Consider the following 27,615-nt stretch of genomic DNA (forward strand, 5'->3'; position numbering starts at 1 on the left):
TCTATAGTGGAAGGTGAATGATGTATCAGAGTCCTCAGAAGCATTTTCCTAGCAGTTTCAGAGGGTGCATCTCTTGCCCATTATTTCATGTCTCAAAGCAAAAACATGATTTCAAAGCCTACAAATCAAAACACTTGGGTTTCCAGGGGACTAACCTGATCCAAAGGTAGAATTTAAAGCAGTGGCTTCAGGGCGCCTGGGTGGCTCAGTTGGTTAAGCGACTGCCTTCGGCTCAGGTCATGATCCTGGAGTCCCTGGATTGAGTCCCGCATCGGGCTCCCTGCTCGGCAGGGAGCCTGCTTCTCCCTCTGACCCTCCCCCCTCTCATGTGCTCTCTGTCTCTCTCATTCTCTCTGTCTCAAATAAATAAATAAAATCTTTAAAAAATAAAAAATAAAAAAAAAATAAAGCAGTGGCTTCAGATGTTTTTAGCAATGGACCCAGTCCATGAAGAGAAATTTTAAGCAGCATCTCAATATATAACATTGATTGATGGAGCTCCTCCATCTCCCCACCTTCTACCTGCAGTGGCCCTCCTGCCCCCTCTGGGGCTTGAACTCTACGGGGTGGGAAGAGCTGAGGAGGAGATATGTACCATGGGTGTTCTTCCCTCTACACACTCTTCTCCGTATGTAGGAGCCAGGGAAAGACCCACCACGGGCTATCAGGTGAAGGAATCCAGCCACAAGGCCAGTTATGAGGCAGGGCCTGGTATGATTTATAAAATGTGGTTACAAGACACACACTGCCACATACCTTCCACATATGTACTCCCTACCTGCCTTCTTCCCTCAGCAACCAAAAGGTTCATCAGAGCTGCTGTGGGTGGTGAGATTATCAGTGATTACTATCTTCGTCTTTATACCTTTTTGTATTTTCACATTGTCTGCAGTAAATGGGTTCTACTTATTATTTTTCCCTGCTTATTCCCCTATAGGGTATAATATATGTTCATTGTTTAAAAAATTTTTTTTTTAAGGAAATAGAGAAAAGCCCAGAGAAGAAGATAAAAACATCTGTATCCTCACCAGGAAAAACGTTATAAAACTACATCACTACAGGCTCCTGGGAGGCTCTGAGTAGCAAGAAATGTGCAGTTCTGTTTTTTGGAGGGGGGCAGGTTTGCTTGTACTCTCTGTGTCTGATCAGAGGCCAGCCTCGCTGGTTATGACTGTGCTTCTGCAGGCAGAGAACATCGTGCTGTTAGAGCTGGACATGCCCAGCCGGACCACCAGAGACTACGAGGGCCCCGCCATCGCTCCCAAAGTCCAGGCTGCACTGGATGCAGCTCTGCAGGACGAAGATGAGATACAGGTGGATGCATCATCCTTTGAAAGCACGACAAATAAGAAATCGAAGGCCAGGTGAGTGGCTTTTGATGACCTGTGGTTAAACAGAACATGCTTGAACAAGGACAAATGAAGGTAGAGGTTTATCATGGAATGCTTTACAGAACACACCAGAAAATACTGCCATATTACTCCTATGTTTATTCATTTATTCCACAAATACTTATGGTTCAGGCATTATGTCAAGTCTAATGAACACCAGAATGGCTAATGTGCCCAAGTTCCTACCATAAGGAGCATGTGTTCTCGTGAAATAGGGGACAGTTCTTTCAACTGCCAGGTACTAGGCAGTTTGTTTTTTTTTTTCCCAAAATTTTATTTGAGAGAGAGAGAATGAGAGAGAGAGAGCACATGAGAAGGGGGAGGGTTAGAGGGAGAAGCAGACTCCCCGCCAAGCAGGGAGCCCGATGCGGGACTCAATCCCGGGACTCCAGGATCATGACCTGAGCCGAAGGCAGTCACTTAACCAACTGAGCCACCCAGGCGCCCCATGGTACTAGGCAGTTTTAAGTGCTTTAAAAACATTCTCTGATTTCCTGCAAAAACAAAATAAATGTTATCATTAATCCCATTTATAAAATCTCTAAGGTAAGAAAACTGAGTCTTAGAGAATTTGAGAAAGTAGCCAAGTTCAAGGAAGTAAGTCTGGAGTCAGGGTTCAAACCTAGGTGTGTCTAAATCCACAATCCAAGCTCTGAGCCTCACTGGTGAATTTACCTCATTTAAATAACCCATTAAATAACCAAGTACTTAATTTGGTGCTAAATTAGAAATTCTGTCTTATTAAATTTTGGATTAGAAGCTTAAGGACGGGGCACCTGGGTGGCTCAGTCGTTGAGCGTCTGCCTTCGGCTCAGGTCATGATCCCAGGGTCCTGGGATTGAACCCCGCATGGGGCTCCCTGCTCCGCGGGAAGCCTGCTTCTCCCTCTCCCACTCCCCCTGCTTGTGTTCCCTCTCTCGCTGTGTCTCTCTCTGTCAAATAAATAAATAAAATCTTTAAAAAAAAAAAAAAAGCTTAAGGACAACAAATGGGTGAAAACAAAAAATGGAAGAAATTCTACCTGCAAACAGTATTTTTTACCAATTCAGAAAAGACAGTGAAGATCTGATTTAAATGGAAGAACAGTTGCCAAGAAGCCGGTCCCTTCCCTGAAGTGTCACGCCTCGGTTGGCAGGTCATGTTGGCCATGCACAGAGGGTCGGGCTGTGTCGGTCTGGCGGTTTTGCAGTTGAAAGTATACTGGCGTTCAGGCCATTGAGGAAAGGCTGAGGATACTTGGTGAGAAAGCAATCTGATCTGTGTTAGGGACAGAGACGGGACGTGACATGTAAACATGTGCTTGATTTTTGCAGGCCTAAAAGCGGAAGGAAGTCAGGATCCTCCTCCTCTTCCTCAGGAACCCCTGCATCTCAGCTTTATCCACAGTCTCGAGGACTGGTTCCTAAGTAAAGCCAGTTCCTCCTCTCCCGGGGTGTAAATAGCTTTTGCCTTCTGAGAGAAGAGACGAGCAAAAACCTGCAGAGAGGACTTCAAGCCCAAACTCAGAACCGTGCCCTTGGGGAGAAGCTGTGGCCTCTTTGCAGATTAACCATCGTAATCTGGTTGAAACGTGCTGGTGTTCATCTGGCACGCAGCGACTGTGGGAAATGTCCTTTAATTAGCATCTCAGAAATGCATGGGTAAGGTAAAGTGTGATAGTCGAAGTGGAAAGCAAGAGAATGACCAGTGACCTTGCTTCCCTTCTCCCTTGCTTTCTCCTCTCCCTTCCCTCGCCCGCCCTCCCTCACCCCTCTCCTTTTCTAGCCTGTTCTTTGTGCTGGGCTCCTTTCTTGTTGAACAACAGGGCAGAATCAGGAGTCACCTGAGCAGGACCAAGTCTGTGGAGCCTCAGGATAAAATGACAGTGAGGTTGAAAAGTAAAAGCCCTAGAACTTGAATAGGTGCTTGTTCCTGTAGGTAGAATGAGAATTCTCATTTGGATCCAAGCCCCCGATAGGCTCGATAGGCCTTTGGGATCTGCTGAATAAGGAAATGTTTTCCAAGAATGTTGTGAAGCAATAGAAACAACATTCCCTTTGCCTCCTTGGAGAGTTTAGGGAAGCAGCTTCTTTAAAACCTTAAAACCTTGACCATCCTTGTCAATGACGTAAATCTGTAAGCTGATGCCATGTCCATACACTGTGTCACTTTACTCTTCATTTGTCACCATCTTTTCCCTTGCACACGTCCTCTGAGTGTCCCTCTGAGGCCTGCAGAGCATGCTCAGCCGTGGGCCTATTTTATGGGAAAAGGGAGGTTGGCTCTGCTTTCTCTGATGGAACAAGAGTTGGGGGAATGAGACATACAGTGGCACTTTTGAATTCCCCATTTTGTTCCCTGTCTGCATAAGGGTGATTAGGCAGTGCAGAGACAGAGACGTGGGACTTGGGGCGGTGGGAGAGGAAGGTATAATGGATGGGAGCGAAGGAGTCCTGCCTGCCTTCCGCAGAACACTCACCTGAAGCTAGAACTGTGGCTCCCTGCGGGCAGAGCTGAAGCTGGTGGCCAAGGGTGGCCGTGCGACTGAATAGGCTCAGAGGAGAGAGTTAGGAATTCCCGTTTACATATACTAGTTTGGTTTATAAGTTTTAGTTCTTTGTATTATTGAAATTCAAAGCTTCATTTTATGTTGGTCCTTAGGTGAATGTTGTTCATTTTCCCCCCAAGAGAAGCTCATAAGTGTGTGTGGGTGTGCAAGCACAGTGGTGCCTGTGTTCTTTGAGTTTGTCCATGTGTGTCTGTAAGAGAGAGACAAAGGACTCGCCCAGTTGTAGAAATACGCTAATGTGCAGTTGTTGCCTTTGTCTGTATTAAAGGCCCATTGGGTGACTAATCCAGGCTGGACGTGCTCCCATGTGAGTGTCTGAGTCCACGAGCCAAGCCTGAGGGGACAATAGGAGTCCTCAGGTCTGCCACACTGGAGCACCTTGCTGGCACGGTGCCTCCGGAAGGTGGCGACTCAGGTGGGCCTTGAGTTATATTTTAACTCAGCTGCTGAGTTCCCAGGGCACATTTCTGGATCAGAACCCGTGGGAAAGAGGAGGTACCAAGTGCAATGTCTTTTCATTCTACAAATGGAGATCTGGCATCTGGCAGCTTATCTCCTTTTTAGTTACCATTCTTTCTGAAACCCAGGGCCCGTTTCAGCAATTCCCAGAGCATAATGGAGCCTTCCCTCATCTTTCTTGGGATCAAACCCTGCTTCTTATTTATTAAGAATTTACCTGTTTGAATAGGAACCAAATGATGAGGTGGATAGTCTAAGATGGTTATCTGCCAGTTACACCTTTCTCTTGCACCACATTCCCTCAAAGCTAGTCCGAATTCCATAGGCTGAAAATATTCATCTAGCATATCTGAGAACTGAACACTGCAGATAACACTGTACCTTAATACCGATGTCTTAAGGTGGCTATTCTGAGCAAGGGTGGGTTGAGTGACCGTGGAACTTTTCTAAGAGGGCAAAAGAAGAAAGCCAAGTGGGCAAGCAGGATTATTAAAACAAGCTTGCCTTATACACAGCTATGTTTGTTTGGCAGTCTGTGAGACCAGGTACAACAGCTGTGAGGAGGAGATGTCCCTCCCCAAGCAGTCTCTGGTGCTTTTCTTCTCTCAAAATGGATCCGATAAATATTTGAGTAGAGCAGACAGGAGCATGTCTCACTGCTACCAGAAAGCTGCTGCTTTGGGCTCTGAGTTGAGCCAAATGTGTAGAGGACCCACCTGGTTTTCATGTCTGTAGTCACGCTATGTTCCAAGCCATCTGAGGGTCTTCATGCAGAAGCAGCTAGTGAAGTCTGGAAGCAAGTCTGAACAGGATCTAAGAAGATCATCTGGGAGGAGTTTGAGACTGTGTGTGCAACCCTCATCAAGCCCCATTTTTCTCTGATCAGTAAGAATGTATCTGGCTTCCTATTTGAAAGTCACATGTCTCCCAGATCCCTGGATTCAGAACCCAAGGCCATAAATCATAGGCATGAAGCACTTTTCTTAAGACTCTGACCTAACGTTGGATTGTTCCCCATCGAATGCCTGCATGCTGCTTGAATTGTACCACCCACACCTCCATGACCAAGGGCGTCAGAGAGTTCTGCAGTTCAGGCCTGGGCCACTCTCTGCTTTTCCTGTCTGACTCTTGTAAGTCCTCCCTCACTGAATGTAGAATTGTTGCCAAGTTTTTGAGAAGTGTCGATTCCCCGCTACCATGGGATATCAGTTCTGCCTCACATTTCCCACTTACAGTCCAGGCTCATTGCAAACAACACCTTGGGCCATCTCAACACCATCAGTGGATGAAAATGGGGCTATTAATATACTCTAGAAGCCATAATCAAAATGCTCAGAGGGAACTGGATAAGGACAGTGGGTCTGGCTGTTGTCTACTGCACATGGTTTGGTCCGGTACTGTTTGGAAATCTGCCCCCTTTCTCCCCGCCCTTGTTTTCTTGAATGAAATGCTTTTGAGGTTATTTATGAAAGGAGTGATCCTGGGGCAGGCAGGGGGCAGTGGGCTTTATGGCTCTTTGGAGTTACTCTTGATCTTGACCTTCTCTTTGGCTACCTTTAGACAAAGAATATGCCAATACTTGGGGCTCTAAGTTTTACAATTGATATTTATTTGTATCATCTCTTTGTCTAGGAATGTAAAAGTGATTCTAAACTAAGATGTGTAATAAAAATCAATCAGATTTATTGTACCTACAAAAAGGTGTCCTCATAAATGACTAACGCTTTTGGAAATGACATGCCCGTGGCCGACACACTGCCACTTTCTTTCAACATTTAAATTTTTCTAGTGAAAGGAGGGTGGGAGTGGAAAATGAAGACTGAGTTGGAAGGCTGGCATTAAAAAAAAAAAATAGCAAGGTAAAGGGACATAAAATGAAGAAAGAGTGACAAATAAGTGCTTTTCATGTTTTTCTATGGAGGTTCCTGAGGTAGGCCTGGGCAACAGGCATGGCATTTCTTTGAACTTCTGTGTTTTGGGTTCAAATTTCTTTTAAGTTCATTCCATATTATACTTTAAAATGTGTCCTTTTTTTTAACACAAAAATATGTTATTTACCATCAGGTAAAAAAAGAAATACCAGAAACGGGCCACATGTTGCTCTCGTGGTCTCTCATGTGCTCAGACCTATTGGACTGTACCCCGGGGGGGTTGAGAGAAGCGGCACAGACCCTGGACTCTGAGCTGGGTTTGAGTTCTGATTGTGTTTACTTTCTAGCTATGTGACTGTGAGGAATTTAACTTCCCTCTCTGAACCTTGGTGTCCTTGTCTATAAAATAGGTTAGAAATCCCCACCTTACAGGGCAGTTGTGAAGATTAGCAATGCATTTAAAGCAACAGCACACAAGGATGTGGACTATAGCGGCCATTTAAAAATGTGGTTATTGCTGTCACGTGGCCCTGTGTTCAGAAGACACCATGAATAGTTTGTATCCCAAGAAACTAGAAGCTACGACTGGGCATACCATGTTTAGAAAATCCTAGGCCTTGGGCGCCTGGGTGGCTCAGTTGGTTAAGCGACTGCCTTCGGCTCAGGTCATGATCCTGGAGTCCCGGGATCGAGTCCCGCATCGGGCTCCCTGCTCGGCAGGGAGTCTGCTTCTCCCTCTGACCCTCCCCCTTCTCATGTGCTCTCTCTCATTCTCTCTCTCAAATAAATAAATAAAATCTTTAAAAAAGAAAAAAAGAAAAAAAAAGAAAATCCTAGGCTTTTACAGAAAAGCTGCTAACCATTTAACAAATATATGTGAAGTACCATTTAACAAATATATGTGCCACACTGTTCTCGGCACCGGGTATATAGATGTGAGCATCCCTGCCCACACAGAGCTTGTCCTTAAATGAGGAGGAAGGCAAGATAAATGTTAACAGAATGCACAAAAGTGTACAATTACAAATTATGACAAATCCCATGAAGTGATATTATAGGAGACTAAGAAGGTCCTAACTGAGATTGGGTGGGTAAGTAAGGGAAGGGCTTTCTGAAGAAATGGCATTTACAGTGAGATCTAAAGAATGAGAGGTTTGGGGCGCTGGCTGGCTCAGTCGGTAGAGCGTGCGACTCTTAATCTCAGGGTTGTGAGTTCAAGCCGCACTTTGGGTGTAGAGCTCACTTAAAAAGGGGGGGGGGCACCTGGGTGGCTTGGTTGGTTAAGCGTCTGCTTTGGCTCAGGGTGTGATCCTGAGGTCCTGGGATCGAGCCCTGCATCAGGCTCCCTGCTCAGTGGGGAGTCTGCCTCTCCCTCTGCCCCTCACCCCACTCTTGTGCTTACTCTCTCTTTCAAATAAATAAATAAAATCTTTAAAAAAATAAAAATAAGAAGGATGAGAGGTTAGCTGGGTAAAAGGGTGGGTGTGGGGGAGGGGAGAGTCTGTGAAGGTCTTGAAGCAGAATTTCATAGGAAGGCATCTCCAGTCCTTTTTACCCTCACTATAGGGAAGCACGGAGAACTATTAGGGAAAAAACTACAGCATAGGACTTAAAAAAAAAAAAAAAAACCCAACAAATTTAAAGAGCCTAGAAAGGATAGCATCCTACGTGACTTAGGCAAAGGATTCTTAATTGTGTTTCTTCATAAGATGCCCTCAAACTATGTGTAATGTTCCCACACCCCCCTTTCCTTCCAAAAAGAGTTAAAGAGCATAGTTTGGCTTAGCCTAAATAATTATCAGTTTAGAATAATTCAAAATCCATTAGCCAGAAAGCAAGAGTTCAAAATGTGATTTGAAGAATTATGAGTGTGTTCTTGAAAGTGACAGAATTCTGGATAGGCCAGGGGCTAATTCATAAGGGAGGTATAGGGCAGGGCGGCTGGGCAACTTGGCAATTCCTGTGACCACCAAGTTGTCTTCTCATCTGCTGGGTTCTTTAAAAAAAAAAAAATCAAGAAATTACACAAGCCTTGTGTGATTCAGTAAGAAATATATGTTTGGTCTTTGTCCCTGAAGAGCTTCTACAACCCTTGGAATTTCTTGAGTGACAGAGGTGATAGGATTTTTTGATATTCCTGACAAACCTCTTTCAACCCTGCCTGAACCTGTGCTAATAAAGTGACTCTAGGTGGGTCCCTAGATAGCTTCCGAATGGGGGCTGGTTGCCAGAGGAACCAATCTTGTGACTAGAGGTTTGGAACTTTCAGCCCCACCTGCTGACCTCCTGGGAGGAGGGAGGAGCTGGATGGGGCTAATCACCTATTAGCCTCTGTAAAAGCCCCTCAGTGATGGGGATTCCAAGAGCTTCCAGGTTGGTGAACACATCGAAGCTCTGGGAGGGTGGCACATCCAAAGACAGCACGGAGGCTCCACACCCCTCCCCCCCATACCTTGCACTGTGCATCTCTTCCATTTGACTGTTCCTGAGTTGCATCCTTTATAATAAATTGGTAATAGTAAACTAAAACACTCCCCTGAGTTCTGTGAGCTGTTCTAGCAATGATCGAACTTGAGGAGTGGGTCGTAGGAAGCCCTAACTTACAGCCTGTTTACAGTTGGCTGGAAATGCAAGTGGCAGCCTGAGACTTTGAACTGGCATCGGAAGCGGGGCAATCTTGTGGGACTGAGCCCTTAACTTGTGGAGTCTGTGCTGACTCCAGGAAGGGTCAGAATTCTTGGTGTCCAGGGAATCAAAGATTTGGGTGTTGAATGGAAGAAAAAACCATATATTTGGTTGTCAGGGTGTTGTGAATAATAACAGCTGACCTTGGAAACTGTATTTTGAACTTCACGCTAATGGCTTAAGTCTTGAGCATGTGATTTTGGCAAGCCCTCTTGTACTAGAGTTGCCATCTGATTGAAGTTTACCCTGAGAATCTGGTCTCCAAGGATCATGTGGTAGTCACATCTGTCAACTGGGTTGTCAGTAGCATTTGTCAAGGACGTAACTGTAGCTCCTGCAGCTGCTCCTGTTTTGATCTCTGTTTCCATCACCAGAATTGTGGTTAACCATCGCCGGGTGCTTCGGTTAGGTGAGCCAACTGGGGACTTGCTTTTGGAGTGGGGGAATGGGCAGAGGGAGAGGTTGCTCACCCGCATCTCTAGGGGCAGTGTAGCCCTCAGGAACTTGTTGAATGCCTGTTTCGCTCCAGGTGTCTTGCTCTGCACTGGAGATGAGGAGAAGTAGAATGTTCTCATGCCCATCGAGGATACAGTTCAGAGCGATTAGGACCTGCGAGAATGCCTGCCTCCTCTCCTCACACCGCTCTCCCAGCCCTTCGAGGCTGGAGCCACACAGCCCTCCTTTTGGTTCCTTGGTTGTGCCAACTGCTTTCATGCCTTGGCACCTTCATATGTCCTGTGTCCTCTTTCTGGAAACTTCTCCCCACTCTTTGGTGGGCTACCTCCTACTCATCCATCAGGTATCAGTTTAATGTCACCTCTGCCAAGAAACCATCCATTCTGGTTTCTCCCCATCTCCACCTGACTATATGGTATCCTATCATCTTGTTTCCCTCTTAGCCCTTTTCCCAACTTACGATTATGGTTGTTTTGTTTTGTTTTGTTTTGTTTGCTTTCCTCTCCCCTACCAGACTGTAAGTTCCCTGAGGGCATGTCCTATAGTGTTCTCCAAGTTTGACACTTATAGGAGTCGGTTGGTTGGATGGGTGCTGACATCTACAGCTAACAGTGTTTTCTGGCAGAGGAAGGGGTGATGTGCCACTCCAGGAAGGAGAGGTGGAGCAAGGCTTTGCCGAGGAGACAGCATTTGAGCTGTGCTCTGTGAAATGGGTAGGGTTTTACCCACCTGGGAAGGAGGGAGGAGCATGCCAGACAAAGGGAACAACATGAAGGAGCTCTTGGGGATTAGGGAACCGGAGAGTGACGGGAATGAGAGTAACTGGGCTTGGGAAGGGTCTTAACTTCATGGCACAGCCTGAAGACAGAGAGTCCTTGAAGGCCTCTGTGTGTGTGTGTGTGTGTGAGAGAGAGAGAGAGACAGAGAGAGACAGAGAGAGAAACATGGCCCTATTTACACTTGAGCATTTTCTCCTTAAGCCAGACTCATATGCTATTATTTTTTTGAGATAACAGAAAACAATTTTACTAAGTGCTGCTTTAAGTTTGCCTGCTGTTCACACAGGTTTTTCTGGGCTCGGCTGGCAAATTCCATTCTGCAGGGAGCTTTCCCTGGCACAGCTCGCTACCCAAGGAATTCCAAGAAGCACTTGAACTTGACTTCAAGGTCTTAGTTTCCTAGGAATGGGGCTGAGGCATTTTTCAGTGCAGTGGGCTGGAAGTGGTCCCTTTGCTGCGTTTGAGAAGAGAGAAATTAAATTGCTGTTGGTTTGGAAATTTCTCTTCTTTATCCAGTCAACAAAGGATTTAAGTATGCTGTTCAAGTCTGAGCTAGGTGTCATGGGCTACAACTCAGGACCTTGCCCTTCTAGAGCTCCCAGTCTGGTAGGGAATGACTGCCATTCACAAATAAGTCCGAGTCCAGGTTGTCAGTGGTACCTCTGATGGGATGCAGCGGGGGTCATAGATTTGAGTAAGGAGCGTGTTAAACGCAGTCATCAGTCTCTTTGCTGGATTATCTGAGAGGCGGCGAGAGAAGCCAAAGCTTTGGCATTAGATTAATTTATTCATTTTTTTTATTATCTACTATGTTCTAGCCATTGTTCTAGTCCTAGGGTTCCAGGATGAAGCTCCTGTGCCCAGGAATGTCACATTCTAGTGGTGGAGACAGATGGTTAACAAAGAAATATGTGTTGGGGCACCTGGCTGGCTCAGTCGGGAGAGCATGTCTTGGTCTCGGGGTGGTGAGTTTGAACACCATATTGGGGGTAGAGTTTACTTAAAACAACAAAAAAGTATGTGTTATGTTGGGTGGTCAGAAGTGCTCTGAAGGAAAACAAGGCGGGTCTAATGAGAGTGCCAAACTGGGGGAGGTGGGAGCTGGGTTAGATTGGGAAGTCGGGGAAGTCTTCTGTGCAGCGGCGATATGCGACATTTGAGCAGAGCCCTGAGTGAAATTAGGGAGCAAGCATGTGGGTATCTGGGACCCAGAGGAAAAGTATTCCAGGGAAAAGAACCACGGTGCAGAGGCCCAGAGGTGGGAGTGTGGGGACAGCAAGGAGGCGAGAGGGGCTGGTGGGCAGTGAGTTTGGAAAGGTGGCCAGGGGCCAGCTCTGAATTGTAAGAATTTTATTTTTTTGGACCGTTGGAGGCTTTTAAGCAAAAGAGGGAAATCTGACAGGAATGCTTTAAACAGATCTCTCTGGCAGCTTTGTGGAGAACAGAGGGAGTGAGCAAGGGGGCAAGGTGAGGGGACTGCTTGAAGGGGTGCAGTAGTTGGGGTGAGGGGCCATGACTCGGGCCAGGTGCTAGGAGAGGAGAGGAGAAGTAGGCGCCTCAGGGTGTGTGTTGATTTCTGGTAACTGGATGCGCGAAGCGAGAGAACAAGAAAAGGCCGCAGTAGTACCAGTGGTTCCAGGGTGTTTGATCTGAAGCCAGTGGAAATTCCACCACTGCCATTTCCTCCCCTGTGTCCTCCCCACTTTCAAAATAAAAGGCTTGATTAAGATATAACTCACTACACCGTTCACCCACTGAAAGGGTATCATTCACGGGTTTTGAGTGTATTCACAGAGCTGTGCAACCATCACTACCATTAATTTTAAAACCTTTTCATCGCCCTGATGCCCCAAATGCAGCCACTCCGCATTTGCTCCCAACTGCAGAGCGTCAGGCAGCCACTGATCTATTTTCTGTCCAGGTCTGGCTCTTTTTGGGTCTCAGAACCCCAGTTTGCTCATCTATAACTTCACAGGGTGATTGCGAGGTTTAAAGGAAAACATGAAGAGACACAGGAGGACATGCCTAAGGGGCCAAGCAGACCGCCCTTGACCTTGGTGAGCGCTTCCGGGATGCCAGCTGTCCCCGCTGCCGGCTCTTGGTCCATCACCTTACTGAGGCAGCACGGGCAGTGGTGAACAGCGTAGGCCCTGGACCCACACTGCTGAATTGTGAATTCTGAACTCATCATTTACTAGCTTTGTGATTATGGCAAAGTTTCTTAACCTCCCTAGGGCCTCAGATTCCTCAACTGTCAGAAAGGGGTTAGTTTCCAAATTGCTGTGAGTCGTTGGGAACAGTGCCTGGTATGTAGCAAGTGCTTAGCGACTGGTAATTGTTGCAGTGTTGTAATCATTGTTAGTCAATTAAGGAGTTCTGCAGGCTGGAGGTGACTCCCAACTTCAAGGCTAGGAATGGATATTTCTGAATCCAGATGATTGCAGAGGTAATGGAGAGAGAGTCCATGGATCTATTTTTAGCGTAGTCCTCTTACTGGATCTATACCTTTGCAAAAGTTGCTTGTTGCATCTAAGCCTCAAGTTGCTCATCTGTAAAGTGGATGTAAAAGTCATCCTTTTTTTAAAAGATTTATTTATTTATTTTAGAGAGAGAGCGCATGTGCACAAGCAGGGAGAGGGGGAGAGGGAAAGGGAGAGGGAGAGGGAGAAGCAGACTTCCCGCTGAGCACAGAGCCTGAGGCGGGGCTCCATGCCACAACCCTGAGATCATGATCTGAGCAGAAAACCAAGAAACCAAGAGTCGGACCCCCAGCCAACTGAGCCACCCAGGCTCCTCGGTAAAAGTCATTCTTACTTCACAGGGCTCTGGAGAGGATTTGGTGACCTCTGAACCACGCATTTGCCAGGCACTGTTGTGACCACAACAGGGAGAAAACCTTGCCCTCCTAGAGCTTTATGGAACTAGTGGAGAGAGAAAGTAGTCATCATAAGGATAATAATCATCAAAATAAATAAAATACACACAAAGAAGAGTCTGTGTAAACCACCCAGGGCCTGGCCCGTGGCAAGCACTCCGTAAGTGGTAGCTCTTACAGACACACTGTGACAGCACTTTGTAAAGCCAGGCCGCGCAGCACAGAAGTAGGACTCTAGGTGACAGACTGTGAGCATGTTGCCTTCATTCATTAACTCCTCTCTGCTCAAGCACGTATCATTCAGCCTCCAAGGCCCCTCTCGAATTGCCTGCTTGAAATCCGTGTCTCTTACGGTGTAGAGCTTTCTTCTTTCTTCTTTTCAGCCAGCATTTAGTGACTGTCACTTTTGGTGGGTGCTGGGGCTATTAAGCAGTCAGGGTGTGGTCAGGAGGGCAGAGGGAGGGAGCCCAGAGGCCAGGCAGAGGAGAGCCAGACTGGAGGAGTGGGCAGCCTTGGTTTTCCTCGGCCAAGGGAGACCCTGAAGGCTTCTAAGCTGGATGATAAAGTTAGCAGATAAACTAAGACTTCACAGCGTTCTTGTTTAACTACTACACAGTAAAAGTGAACATTTGCATTATGGTCAAATGAATAATCTGTATTTAAGCACAATCAAACTAAAGAGCTACATACAAGATGGAGATGTAAGGACATGGAGGAGCAAAGACCTCAGGGCAAATAATGTCTCAAGGTGAAGACCGTATGCTACTGGATCAGCGAGAAATGTGGCAAAATGGAGCAGGGAGGTTTTGGAGCTGGATAAACCTGGGTTAGCACTTCTTACCCGTAGCAAGCTATTGCACCTTGGTGGGAGGGTTAACACCAACCCTGTTGCTTTGGGAATCCATCAAATGCCTGGCACTTACTAGGCATATAATAAGAGGCATATATTATTAAATAGCAATAGCAGTATTAGTTATCAGTAACAATGCAGCATTATCGAGAGAGTTCTGTGTCAACCAGAACTGTGTTCACATCCTGATGTCCAGCACAGGTTTCCTAACCTTTCTGAGCCTTGAGTTGTCTTCTTTCCTGTAAAATGATTGAATAATACCTTCCTTGTCGGGTTGAGGTAAGGAATAAATGTGATCATGAAACATTTCTAGGCTGTATAATAGATGTTCAGTTAAGTGCTATTTTTATTTTTATTTTTTAAAGATTTTATTTATTTATTCGTCAGAAAGGGGGGGGAGAGAGAGAGAGAACACACAAGCAGGGGTAGTGGCAGGCAGAGGGAGAAGCAGGCTCCCCACTGAGCAGGGAGCCCGATGCAGGACTCAATCCCAGGACCCTGGGATCCTGACCTGAGCCGAAGGCAGACGCTTAACCGACTGAGCCACCCAGGTGTCCCAGTTAAGTGCTATTTTTAAACCAAAATGCAGTGAGCTTTATTGAATAGTCTGATTATAAGAATTATATATTCTGATGACAAAAAATTCAAGCAATATAGAAACATTTAAAGAAGTGATGACAAATCACTGGAAATTCCATTAACCATAGCTAGCTGATGGCCAATCTTTTAGATAACTCCTTATATAAACTTTTAGTTTGATCTTCATAATATACATGGGTTCATAGTACACACCCTGTCCAGTTTTTACTCAATAACATGTTCTGGATATATGTCCGGTTCATAAATATAGACATATCATTTTTAAGGGCTGCCGGGTAAACTATTTTATGGAATATCAGAATTTATTTAACATTATTGATAGTCACTGAAGTCACTTCCAGATTTTTACTATCTTATACAATGCTGTATTAAGCAAGCTTGTACATAGATCATTGTGCTTGTGTATAAATTCACTTGTTTCATTTCCTCTCTGGGATAGATCTCTGTAAGTGAGATTACTAGATCAAAGACTTTTCTCATTATAATCTGTTTACATACTGCTAAACGGCCTCCCAAAATGACTGTGTGAATTTGCACTCCCACCAACACTGCAGAAACTGTGCTTGTCTTCCCATATCCTTCCTTGCTCACACTGGATTCTGCCAGGATTTTTTTTATCTTTTTTTTTTTTTTTTAAAGATTTTATTTATTTGTTTGAGACAGAGAGCACATGAGAGGGGGGAGGGTCAGAGGGAGAAGCAGGCTCCCTGCCAAGGAGGGAGCCCGATGCGGGACTCAATCCAGGGACTCCAGGATCATGACCTGAGCTGAAGGCAGTCGCTTAACCAACTGAGCCACCCAGGCGCCCCACTGCCAGGCTTTTTAAACTTGGTCAGTCTGGTCTATTGAAAAATGGTATCTAGGGGCGGCTAGGTGGCTCAGTTAAGCTGCTGACTCTTGATTTCTGCTCAGGTCATGATCTCAGGGTTGTGAGATTGAACCCTGCTGCAGGCTCTACGCTCAGCAGGGTGTCTGCTTGAGACTCTCTCTCCCTCTCCCTCTGCCCCCCCCACTCTCTTTCTCTCTCTCTCTCAGATAAATAAATAATTTTTTTTTTTTTAAGATTTTATTTATTTGACAGAGAGAGACACAGCGAGACAGGGAACAGAAGCAGGGGGAGTGGAAGAGGGAGAAGCAGGCTTCCTGCTGAGCAGGGAGCCTGATGCGGGGCTCGATCCCAGGACTGCGGGATCATGACCTGAGCGGAAGGCAGACGCTTAAGGACTAAGCCACCCAGGTGCCCCTAAATAAATAAATCTTAAAAAAAAAAAAATGGTATCTCAGTCCTATAGTTCCAGGATTACTAATGAGATTGACAATCTTTTCAAGTATTTACTTCCATTTGTCTTTCTTCTTTTGTTAATTGCCTGCTTAGGCCATTGTTATTTGACCATTTTCCTATTGAGGTGTTCCTATTGACCTTTAAGAATTCTGTTTATTAGGATTCTTAACTCTTTGTTGTATATGTGACAAATATTTCCCCCACTTCGTTGTTTGTCTTTAACCTTGTGTATGGTGTTTTGTTGCTACATATGCACTTTTAATTGTAAGTAGTCAAATCTATCAATTTCACTTAATGTGTCTTTTTTAACTTTTATAGCATGTTTAGAAATACCTCCAGTTCCAGGATTATGAAAATATTCACTTGTTTTTTTCTTTCAATACTTTGTTTCTTTCATGACATACAAAACTTTGATCAAGGTGGATTTTTTCTCCAAATGGCTACCCAGTGGTCCTGTGCTGTTTATTGCCTTCCATCTTCTCTCCACTAATTTGAAATGTTACCTTTATCATACACTACAGTTCCTTATACACTCGGGTTCTATTTCTGTACTCTGTTCAGTTTAATTGGTCTGTTTTTTCTTTTGTCAAAAGTGCACTGTTTTAGTTGGCATATCTACCTAATGCATTTTAATATCTGGTAGAACAAGTCCCAACTCACTAATCTTCAAACTTTTTTTGAGCAGTAGGGCAGAGTGGTTAAATTCATAGAGATTGGGTTCATTCAGCCAGTCCGAGCTTTAATCCCAAGTCAGCTGCTCACTAGCTGTGTGATCTTGGGCAAGTTATTTTTTTTCCTCTGAACCTCTGCTTCCTCATCTGTGTAATGTTGATAGTAATGGTACCTTCCTTATGGTATTTTTGTGAAGATGAGCTGAAATGAGGCATGGCAAGTCTATGAGATAGGGTCTGGCCCGTGGTAAATAGTAAATGTTGGGCCCTTTTGTTATGAAAACAAACGATGCATCTGTTTTTCCAGTTGAATTTTAGGGTCACTGGGATCTTGACTGGGATGACATTTACTTGATAGGCTAATTTTGGGACAATTAATATCCACATGTTATAGGGTCTTCCAACGTAAGGCCAGCTGTGATCTTTATTGGTTCAGACTTTATGCTCCTTTGTACAGAGTTTATAGCTTTCTCCATATAAGATGTGCACATTTTATGTTAACTTTATTTCCAAATGGTGGAAGTTTTTTATTGTTGTTACTGTTCTTGTGAATGGGCTCTTTTATCCACCATTATGTTCAAATGGGATTATTATTAGTCCATAAGAAAGTTATTCATTTTTCAAAATTGAGATATAATTGACACGTAACATTATATTAGTTTCAGGTGTACAACAGAATGATTTGGTATTTGTACATATTGAGAAACAATCACCACAATAAGTCTAGTTAACATCCATCACCACACAGTTACAAATTTTTTTCTTGTGATGAGAACTTTTATGATCCACTCTCTTAGCAACTTTGAAATATACAGGACAGTATTGTTAACTATAGTCACCATGCTGTATACTTCGTCCCCATGTCTTGTTTTATAATTGGAAGTTTGTCACCTTTACCCATTTTGCCTACCTCTCAACCCCCACCTTTGGCAGCCACCAATCTGTTCTCTGTATCTAGTTGTTCATTTCTAAATGTTTATTTGGCACCCAAAGTAGCTGTAAGTGTTGAGTTAGGAAATAATTTCTCCTCTGTTTAGTGTCAGCTTTGGGGCATCCTCTTCTTTCAGCTCCAAGAGAATCCCCCTGCCCCAGGCTCCTATCTCTAGGGCCCTTACCACATTGGTTTGCCATCACTTGTAATCCAATCTATGTCATAGCAGAACTGTGTCTAATTGGGCCGTTAGTCCCCAGGGCTCAGCACAGAGCTTACCTCCCGGTAGGAGCTTATCCATGACAATGAAAGAAGGTGCTCGATGCTGTATTACTGTTTTCTCTGATAGAGGAGCCTCTCTTCTGGGACAGAGAGCAGGGCAGTAAATAGGCCTACAGTCCCTGACCTCATCTGGCTGACAGTCTAATTCAGAAGCAGACATTGAAGACGTCATCATCAACGTCAAGGGTGAATTCTATTTTTCCTCATTATAGTTTGAAGGAAGCATTGGGTGCTATGGGAGTGTAAAAGACTCAATGAGTATAGGGCAGCAGGGAAAGCCTTGTTGAAGAAACAGTCAGGGAGGCATCCAGGATGACTCTGCACCCCTCTCGCTCCTCCTCCCCTGCAGACCAGCCTTAGCACCTCATCCTGCTTGAAGGAATCCATTCAGCAACCTACGAGCCCCCACTCTGTGTCAGGCCCTGTGCCGTTGGGTCTGGGTAAAATTTATCTGGAAAGAGGGTCCTATGCTTTTTAGTAGACTTCACAAAACGTAAGAACCACTCAGAAGGGAGGTACTATGTCTGTGATAGTTACCTACTACTATGTAACAAATTACCTCAAAATGTGGTGCCTTAAAACAGTAAATATTAAAAAAACAAACAAACAGTAAATATTTATTATCTCATACAGTTTCTGTGGGTCAGGAATCCAGAAGTACTGTATTTGGGTGATTCTGGCTCTGAATCTTTCATGAGGTTGCAGTCAAGATGTTGGCAAAGGCTGAAGTCATTTGAAAGCTTGTCTGGGGCTACCACCATGTGGACCTCTCCATAAGGCTGCCTGAGTGTCCTCCTGACATGGTGGCTGGCTTCCCCCAGAGAACAAGGCGGAAGCTGCCATGTCTTTTATTACCTAGCCCCAGAAACCACCCACAGTTATTTCCAAAATATCCTTTTGGGTCTACAGTTCAGCCCTCTTCAAAGTGAGGACTAAAAAGGATGTGAATAATCAGGATTGGGAATCACTGTGGGCCGTTTTGGAGGCCGGCTACCAGTGCCTTAGGAGTTTGGAATGAGGAGTTTGGGTCTAAGTCTTTTTTTTTTTTTTTTTTTTAAAGATTTTATTTATTTGACAGCGAGAGCACAAGCAGAGGGAGAGAGAGAGAAGCAAGCTCCCCGCCGAGCAAGGAGCCCGATGTGGGACTCGATCCCTGGACCCTGGGATCCTGACCCGGGCCGAAGGCAGCCGCTTAACCAACTGAGCCACCCAGGCGTCCCGGGTCTAAGTCTTGACTGCAGCACAACTGTGGGATCTTGGGAGAGTTCCTTTGCTTTGCTGGCCCTGCCATTTTACTCCCTCACCTCGCATGGCAGTTGTGATACAGCTAAGCCTGTGAAAGCCATTTATCTAAGCCTTTAACTTCACACACAGACATTAGCGATCCTTCAAGAAGGGGAGGAAGAAAAGCCATTTGGGGCAGGATGTAAGCTGTTTTCATTATAAAACACTGAAAAGGAAGAAACAGCACATCTATCAATCATCACATTAGCACTAGCACTTTTAGAATTTTGTTGTTAAAATGCACTTTAAAGTTTCTTTTCCTTCTTTGCAAAGAAAGACAAAATGGCTTAAATTGAGCCCAGAAAGATTTATAGTAGGAAGGAGTACATCTCTCTGGCATTAAGAGAGATTAAAAATTGGGATGGGCTTCTTAGTGAGGTCTTGAAATCTCCATCTGAAAACTTTAAAGAATCTGGCAGGGGGCTGATAGTTTCCACAATTTTGGTAAAAACTAGGTCAGGTCATCCTTTGAGGCCATTTTAGGGGGTCCCACAAATCTTTTTAAGTAAATGAAAGGAAGAATTATTATTAAAGATGTCCTCACACTGTTGAGAATTAAAACTTTAATTTTTTCAACATACTCATATATGAATGGCACATACTCATTCTAGAAGATTTGGAAAATACGGACAGTATAAAGAAGTGAAAAACATTACATCTGCCATCATAATCTAAATGCACTGCTTCGTGGTTAAATGAAAAAAGTTTTTTTTTCAATTAAAAGTAATACTTTGTAGGAAAAAAAGAAAAAAAACAAAAACAAAAACTGACTTCAGTCTTACAACCCAGAAGTAACTATTATTAACATTTTGGTGGGGTAAATGAAATTTAAACACCTTTTTTTAGTCTCAAGGGAGACTGAAAAACAGGAGTGGACTTAAATGATGGTGAAGGGCAGGTAAGGTGAGTTGGGGCTCCCCATCATGTGGGCCAATTCTGTGCCCCAGTTCTGTGCCCAAAGACAACAGGGAGGTCATGAAGTCTTTATTCCTGAGCATCTTTATAATTTGCATAGATATGTTTGGGTGAAATCTTGCCTCAGTCTTTCCCAGTTCTGCTTGGGCACGTTCCAAATAACTATTTTGGGCTCTTCAGTGGGAAATAAATCCTCGGGGATTTTGCCCAATAAAGTAATTATTGAGTAAGGTCATTTATTCAACAGAATGAGTGCCTGCCCTGTGCCGAGACTGTGCCAGATGTTGGGGGGGGGGGTGCTGTTTGATGATGAACCCAAGATGCTAACACGAGCACAATTAAACCAAAAATCATACAAAGAAATGAAATGTGGGAGAGAGAGGAAAAATACACATTGGTGATCATCTGCTATTCTGGAAGTTTAGTAAATGTGATCTCATTTAATCATCTGGAACCTGGGGGAGGGAATTTGACATCTGAACCTCAACTTCATTTGAAAATGGAGACAGAATTATTGGAAGAGAACATTTGTTAGAGTGGCAAACTCTATTCCAGAGCTTAGTTTGCTGAAGTATAAAAATGAGGCATTTTTTAAAAGAAGATTTTATTTATTTATTTGACAGAGACACAGTGAGAGAGGGAACACAAGCAGGGGGAGTGGGAGAGGGAGAAGCAGGCTTCCCGCAGAGCAGGGAGCCCGATGCGGGGCTCGATCCCAGACCCTGGGATCATGACCTGAGCCGAAGGCAGACGCTTAACGACTGAGCCACTCAGGCGCCCCAAAATGAAGCATTTTTTATACTTCAGACTAAACCATCTCTGAGCCAAAGAGAGCTGGCATTTAGTGAGTCTACTGTGTGTTAGGCACTTTACAAAGATCCTACTTAATCCCAATTCCACACTTCGAGTTTATGTATCATGTTGTCCAAATGATGGCATTGAGTCAAAGAGAGGTTTCAGAACTTGACCAAGGCCAGTCAGCTAGAGAATGACTCCAAGAAGATTCAAACCTAGGACTGCTGAGGTCAAAAGCCCCTGGCAATCCATTAGCTCATAGTGAGGGTCAGAAGGTGTATTTGTCCTTTTGGGAATTCCTGGGTTTGCTAGTGGTGTGTTATTCAAATTCCTGAATGTGTGCTTTGCTCATAACTGTGCAGTCTGAAAACAGTGACTCATCCCCAAACAGAGCAAGGTTGAATACAGTCCTGTTTATCTTAGACTGTCCTGTGCACCTGTGTTGACTTCAAAGATAATTTGTAATAAGAACACTGTGATAAAAACAACACACACCAAAAAAAAATGTATAGGTTTGTTTTTTGGTGCTTCTGACAACAGAATAAACTTGAGTCTCATTCACTTAAAAAAAATCAGAGCTACTTTAGGTTTAATGACTAAAATCAATTTTTCAACCTATTTTGTACAGTCCTCTGAACGTACTCTTTTCACACTTAACTATGATGTCATTAGTTTCTGTTTGATTCTGTAAGGGCAGAGACCTTGAAATAGTCACATCTGGATTCCCCCATGGTTTGACCCAACTGTGAGAGCCAGTCACTATTGGCTGAAAGAATTAAAAGCATTTCCAGTGTATTAGCTTTTTTTTTTTTTTTTTTTTTTTTTGCCACTGTAAGAAGTTACCACAGATTTAGTGGCTTAAAACAACATCCATTTATATCTTACACTTTCTGTGGGCCAGAAGTCCATATATAGTATGGTTCAGTTGGCTCTCTGATAAGGCTAAAATCAAGGCTAAAATCAAGGTGTTGACAGGATTGTATTCCTTTCTGCAGACTTGGCAGGAAGGCGGGGAAGCTCATTCAGTTTGTGAGAATTCCGTTCCATGAAGTTCTAGAACTGAGGTCGTATTACTTGCTGGCAGGGCTTGTTCTCAGCTTCTAGAGGCTGCCTACATTCCCTGGCTCCTTGCCCCCTTCAAAGCCAGCAACACTGGGTTGAGTTCCTCTCAAACTTCAAATCCGATTCTTCTGAATCTCTTCAGAGCATCTCTTCTGTGTTCTTCTTCTGCTTTTAAGGATGCATGTGATTATACAGGGCTCACCTAAATAATCCAGGATAATCTTGCTGCTTTATAGTCCTTAATTCTATCTTCAAAGTCAATTTCCCAATGGAATGTAACCTACTCACAGGTTCCAGGGACTCCCAGGGCATAGATGGTTTGGGGGGCTGTGTTGGAGAGGACATTATTCTGTTCTCAAGGCCTGTACTAAACATGTAAATTTTAGAGTGAATCTTTTCTAGTTACTCCTTGGAGGTCAGAGGAGGGTGAAGCTACTCAAGAAGAAAACAGTGGAAACAAGTCAAATGACTTGTCAAAGGTTACTGTGTCAGCTATAGATTAAAAAAACAACTTTTGTTAAAAAAAATGAGGTCAAAAAATTTTGTGGTGGTGGTAGGGGGTTGTTCTTCCTTTCCTCCTTCTTAGGGTAAAGTAAGGGGAGAAAGATTTTATTTTATTTAAACTTCTACAGTCTGTTCACTTTGCAATATTTTGTTTATTGGGTGTGAACATCTGTGTGATGAGCATTGAAGCAGGAGCACTGGATTTCCTGGTGTTAGGATTAGGCAGCACAGTATGGGTCTTCCATGTGCTAACATCAGGGAGAAGGTTCTTTCCTCACCCAGGGAGACCTTTCAAATGTGGCCTTTGACTCTGCCTCCCTAATTTTTTTTTTAAAGATTTTATTTATTTATTTGACAGAGAGACAGTGAGAGAGGGAACACAAGCAGGGGGAGTGGGAGAGGGAGAAGCAGAGAGCCCGATGCGGGGCTCAATCCCAGGACCCCGGGATCATGACCTGAGCCAAAGGCAGACCCTTAACGACTGAGCCACCCAGGCGCCCCTGCCTCCCTAATTTTTAAGAGCTCCACACTAATCCAGCTTAAAACTGATTTTAGGAACGTTTCTGGACAAATAAGTACAGAAAACCTATGTGTTTGGTATTCTGAACCTCATTTCATTTCATACTCTGCAACCAAGGCACAGAGAGCTAAGTCCATTGTCCATTGTGTCTCAGCTTATATTAATTATTAAACACTTGTTCTATACCAGGAGCCAAATTAATGGACCTAATGTCAGGGTCCCCCTTCACACCCTCTTCCAATCTGCCAAGTGTTTTATGTTAACTTTAATCCCAATAGTGCTGTGAGATATTAGACTAATGTAGATTAAAAAATTGAGGCTCAGAGAAGTTGAGCCCCTAGTTTTAGGTACCCAAGGGGTGACTTAGCCAGGATTCCAGCGTAGGTCCACTTGACTCCAGGGCCTGTGTTCTCTTCAGGGTACCACCTTTAAAAAGGCCTCAAGAGCATTCTGGTCAGCATGGTCCCAAAGTCCAGGTTCTTTACCCCTCATTATCACGAAGTTCTCCATATGGTAAGAATGCTCAAGGCTGCGGGTGCAGCTTCTGCAAACATATAGCAGTATTAGTGTCATGAAAGCACAGGAGGAAATGGGGAACTGTTTAGGTCCATCAAACGTGGAATAACCGTTTTACTGGTATGAGTGTCTCACTGTCTCATTATTATGCGGCAATGAGTCATTTAGGGCAGGACCAAAAGGGAAAGTCCTGTCCCTTGTCATCTTTGTGAAGTGTCGGTGAGAAGGGTTTAGGCGGGGAGAGGCACAAAGTGGTTTAGGTAGACACTGGGAGTCGAGCTACCACCAGTTCGCCATCTCCACCCTTAACAGCCCAGCTGCTGGGATGCCAGAAGCGCCGAAAGGGTTAAACGTGGCTGGGGAGCCCAGCCACCGCCCCTTCCCAGCATCGCCTCCCAGAATGCTTCAGGCTCCCAGCCAGTTCCCGCACCTCGCGATACTCCGCCCAGTCTCTTCCCGAACGACTGCCCGGCCCCCTTCTTTACCGAGCTCTGCGCGAGGCGGAGAAAGGTAGGGGAGGGCGGAAAAGAGCCGTGAGGTACGCCGGGAAGTGTGGTCCAAGCGTTTCATGCAGCCATATTCTTCCGGAGCGGGGGAGGCCAGAAAGGCAGCCAGGACTACAATTCCCAGGCGCCCTTTCGGTTTGTTTTTGTTCAAAAAAAAAAAAACCCCACACTCCCCCTCCTCACTCTTCACACACACTCACACACACACACCCACGGCAGATACGCACACACCCGGGCGCCGAGGGGAAAGCTGCGTCTCGCCTTCCTGCCCCACCGCCAGTCCTTTCTCAGCCCCTCGGCAGAGCGGGAAAGCGGAGGCTGGAGCCGTGACCTCTGACCCCGTGGTTATGCGGAGCCGCCGCATTCCTTAGCGATCGCGGGGCTGCCGCCGCTGCTGCCGCTGCCGCCGCCGCCGCCGCCGCCGCCGCCGTGGGCGACTGACGCAGCGCGGGCGCGTGGAGCCGCCGCCACCCCTCCCCCACCGCCGCCCTCGCTCCGGGTCTCGCGCCAGCCGGTGTCCGGGCGCCCGCCCCCTCTCCCCGGCCGCACCCGAGTCCTCGCGCGCCGCCGCCGCCACGCGCCCCCCGCCGCCGCCGCCGCCACCGCTGCCCCAGCCCCGCGCCGCCGCCACCCGCCCCGCCCGGAGGTCCCGCGTGGAGCCGCCGCCGCCGGGGAGGAGGATGAAGGACAAACAGAAGAGGAAGAAGGAGCGCACGTGGGCCGAGGCCGCGCGCCTGGTGAGGCGGGCCGCCGAGGGGGCTCAGTGGGGGCGTGGGGGGTGGGCTGGCCGAGCCCCCTCCACGGGGAGGGGGAGGGGAGAAGCCCTGCCCACTGCAGGAGGGGGCGGGGCCGCCATTTTTTTAGGAACGGGACACCCCCGCCCCCCCCAGGCGTTGGGTGGGGGAGAAGTCCTTCGCTGGTTGGATGTGGCGCCTTTTTATGCAGCTCCCCCCACCCCCTAAATTCCTGCGGAGGGGCGAGCTGGGAGGCCGGCTCCTCCCCCTCTGGGCGGCGGGGCCCCAACCTCCCCTCCCCCACTATTTGGCAGCGTCTGGGGGTCTGGGGAAGCTTCGTTTATGTACTCGGGGGAGTTAGGTTTCCGGGAAGGGTCGGAAGCTCCTCCCTCGCTTCCTGGTGGGCAATGGGGTGGTGCGTTTGACTCCAGGGGTCGGAAAACACCCCCAATTTTAAGGACGCGAGTGACATTTTGAGCTTTCCCAATCTAAACCAGGTGTGTGGAGGGAAGCAAGGGCTTACTCCCAGGTGGAACCCTGAGCAGTGGTTTTCAAACTTTAGTGTCTTGTTGGGGATACCTGGGAGGTTCTTAGGAATGCTCGTCCTAGGGCCCTGCTTAAGATCCTCTGAGTCTGAAATTCAGTCTGAGTAGAGCCTCAGTGTCTTCATTTTAACCAGCTTCCCATGTTGACTGTAATGCAGGTGGCCCGGGACCACACTTTGAGAAACGCTGACTAGAGGGTTTTGCTTCATAAGCTAGACTGGAGATAGGGACTCTGCAGAGAACTGACTCTACTTTGCAGAGAATGTATGTGTGTGTCCTCCTCTCCTTAGTGTCTTGGTGCATGTTATACTTGAAGTGTTGGACAAAGACCAAGTACCTCTCAAGATACTGCTCATTGAGGACTTAGCAAAGGAGGGAGTAATTTGTTGAAACTGCCTAGTGAGGAGGGTTGTGTATTTTGTTCCCATAGCGTCAGAGGACTTGTAATCGAAATACCTTCCTTTTGGATTTGCACCCACAAAGCTAAGACACTGGGAGACATGTTCTTAAAAATATATCTTGGCAGATGACAATTGTAACTTTTCCTAGAGATGTCACTTCCTCAAGAACTGTCACAGAGCAGGGTTATAGTGCAGATAGCATATGTCTCTTGACACCTTGTAGTTTAAATGTAATTGCTGTAATTCACTTTTAATGATGAATGAAGCTTCACTTTCTAATCTTTATTGGGAAGTGAGGTTCCTTCCTCAGAGGTGTTGTGTAGACAAAGAGATGACTATTGTGTTGGGGGTTGTTCCGGCTCTATGGTACACCTTTTTCTTTCTTGGAACATGTAAAACTCAGTTACTGACTTACAAGAACTAAAGCAGTTTGGTTTAGGAGAGAATTTTCACTGGTGTTCCTGATTGTCTTCTCCAGGCACTTGTTGCCCGGTGAACAGAAATAGCAAGTGTTTGTGTGCTCAAGTTTCATGCTTCTGTTCATTTGTTTTGGTTTGGCATATGAAATTTGTAGATTTTGAAGTTCTAAATATTTTCTTGATTCAATCAAGATTGGAAGCTTTGGCTAGCTTTGAGATCTCTTGGGAATTTTAGGATTTCTCCAGTGTTGCCTCACCTGGAAACAAATTGAGACCTGAGGGAGAGGAGGGGAGAGCCAAAGGATGTGCTTGCTCTTTTTCTCCTCAAGGTTGAGTCTTGGGTGTTCATTGAAATTCTCCTCTAAGTTCTTGTTATGCAGGTGTTTATGACTCTGGGCACCAAAAGGAAATTTGCTTGCCAGAGTTTTACTTGTTAGAGGTAGGTGAAAGTACCTTTAAATCCTGTGTTATTTATGTTCTGACAGAATTCTAAAGTTTGTCTCAAAGCTCTGTTGGCTTTTACTAGTTGAAAGACTTTAGGAATTCAGGGTCCACTGTTCCGTTAAGCCTCTTTAGGTTCTTGGACTTACTCTGATCTGAACGCCAGTATCCAGGTTGTTAGTTTTGTTTTATCATTGGCTTAACTTCATGCCAGATTATCTGAATAAGTTATTTCTTTTTGTTTTATGGCTCTTCATTAAAAAACAATATGAACAGGAATAACTTTGTAGTGCCCTTAAACATGTGAAAGATGACTTGTGGAAACATGGTGCGTAATTGTGCATATCTTTTATTTTTTATCAGAATTTTCAGTCCCTTTGGATGGGACCATTTGGTGGGTGAGGGGCAACTCTTCAGAGTCCTCTCCCCATTTAAAGAAAACTGCTGCAACACCGAGGGCTGGGGAGTTTGTGAGAGCTTATGCTGGACAGAGAACAACTAGCTTGACTAGAGAAAGCCCGTAATGGGAGGGCAGGTGATTAAATCTACTCTTTGGACAGGTGAATTTGAAGTGCTTGACATGGCAATCAGATGCAGTTGCTCTGGGGTGGTTTCATATTGCTCCTGACCTTGCTTAGATTGGTGGCTAGAGTGATACTGGGAATTCTTAAAAACTATTTTGGTAGGAAAGAAGAGGCTTCTGGAGAATTTCATTAGTGTAGTATACTTCAGGAGATTGACTTTTGCAGATGTTATGTTGTTGAGAAGTAGCTACTCTTTTTTCAAACATTTTGTAGTATTGTCTTTTCTAGGTATAAGAGGTAGACTTTAGAGGGTTGGATGGTATAAATCCTCCTGCTTGTTAGGAACGATTTGTTTGGGAGAAATAGATGAGGGGATTTCCCTTTAAATTGAATGTCCTTAAATGGATTCTCCCTGGCTTTGAGAAACTCTTCATTGTACGCTTTATCTTTCACTTTGATTCATGACTGACCATTCTTACATCAAACATTTTTTTTCTCTTTGAAGTAGGAGAAGAGATACTTTTTTTTAAGTGTGCCAGAAAGACCAGGGACTAGGAATAGAACACTGCTGAATTGTTCTTGTACTAAAAGCTGGAGGCATATACAATTATAATAAAAGTGAATACTTTGTATCTTTTGATGTAACTTCCTTTTAGAGAAGTTAGATTCTCAGGCCCCAAGGTTCTCTCTTAGATTCTCAGGCTCTTCCTGACTGCTGTTTAAATAATTGGTAACTAATTTTTCAGAGTCATGCTTCTTTTAAAAAAAA

The 27,615-nt window shown here is 45.2% G+C and overlaps 2 protein-coding genes across 8 annotated transcripts in view; both read left to right on the top strand.

Annotated features, from left to right (window-relative positions):
• The window catches only part of KIF3B (kinesin family member 3B), a 36,014-nt gene extending 29,926 nt beyond the window's left edge, over window positions 1-6,088 (top strand). For both annotated transcript variants that reach the window (XM_081833068.1, XM_081833069.1), the window contains exons 8-9: window positions 1,186-1,364; window positions 2,705-6,088. In XM_081833068.1, the coding sequence (XP_081689194.1) occupies window positions 1,186-1,364; window positions 2,705-2,801 (276 nt within the window). In that variant the 3' untranslated portion in view covers window positions 2,802-6,088. The remainder of the gene's footprint in view (window positions 1-1,185; window positions 1,365-2,704) is intronic.
• Window positions 6,089-24,327: 18,239 nt separating this feature from the next.
• Window positions 24,328-27,615, top strand: part of ASXL1 (ASXL transcriptional regulator 1) — a 70,037-nt gene continuing 66,749 nt past the window's right edge. For all 6 annotated transcript variants that reach the window (XR_014149131.1, XM_081833078.1, XM_031036333.2 and 3 more), the window contains exon 1: window positions 24,328-24,519. Coding sequence is in view for 5 of the 6 variants with exons in the window: in XM_081833078.1 (XP_081689204.1) it covers window positions 24,463-24,519 (57 nt within the window). In the remaining variant the exon portion in view is untranslated. The remainder of the gene's footprint in view (window positions 24,520-27,615) is intronic.

Source organism: Leptonychotes weddellii, chromosome 10 (genome assembly GCF_054177405.1).
Source record: "Leptonychotes weddellii isolate Sample4059 chromosome 10, ASM5417740v2, whole genome shotgun sequence".
Classification (NCBI taxonomy): Eukaryota; Metazoa; Chordata; class Mammalia; order Carnivora; family Phocidae; genus Leptonychotes; species Leptonychotes weddellii.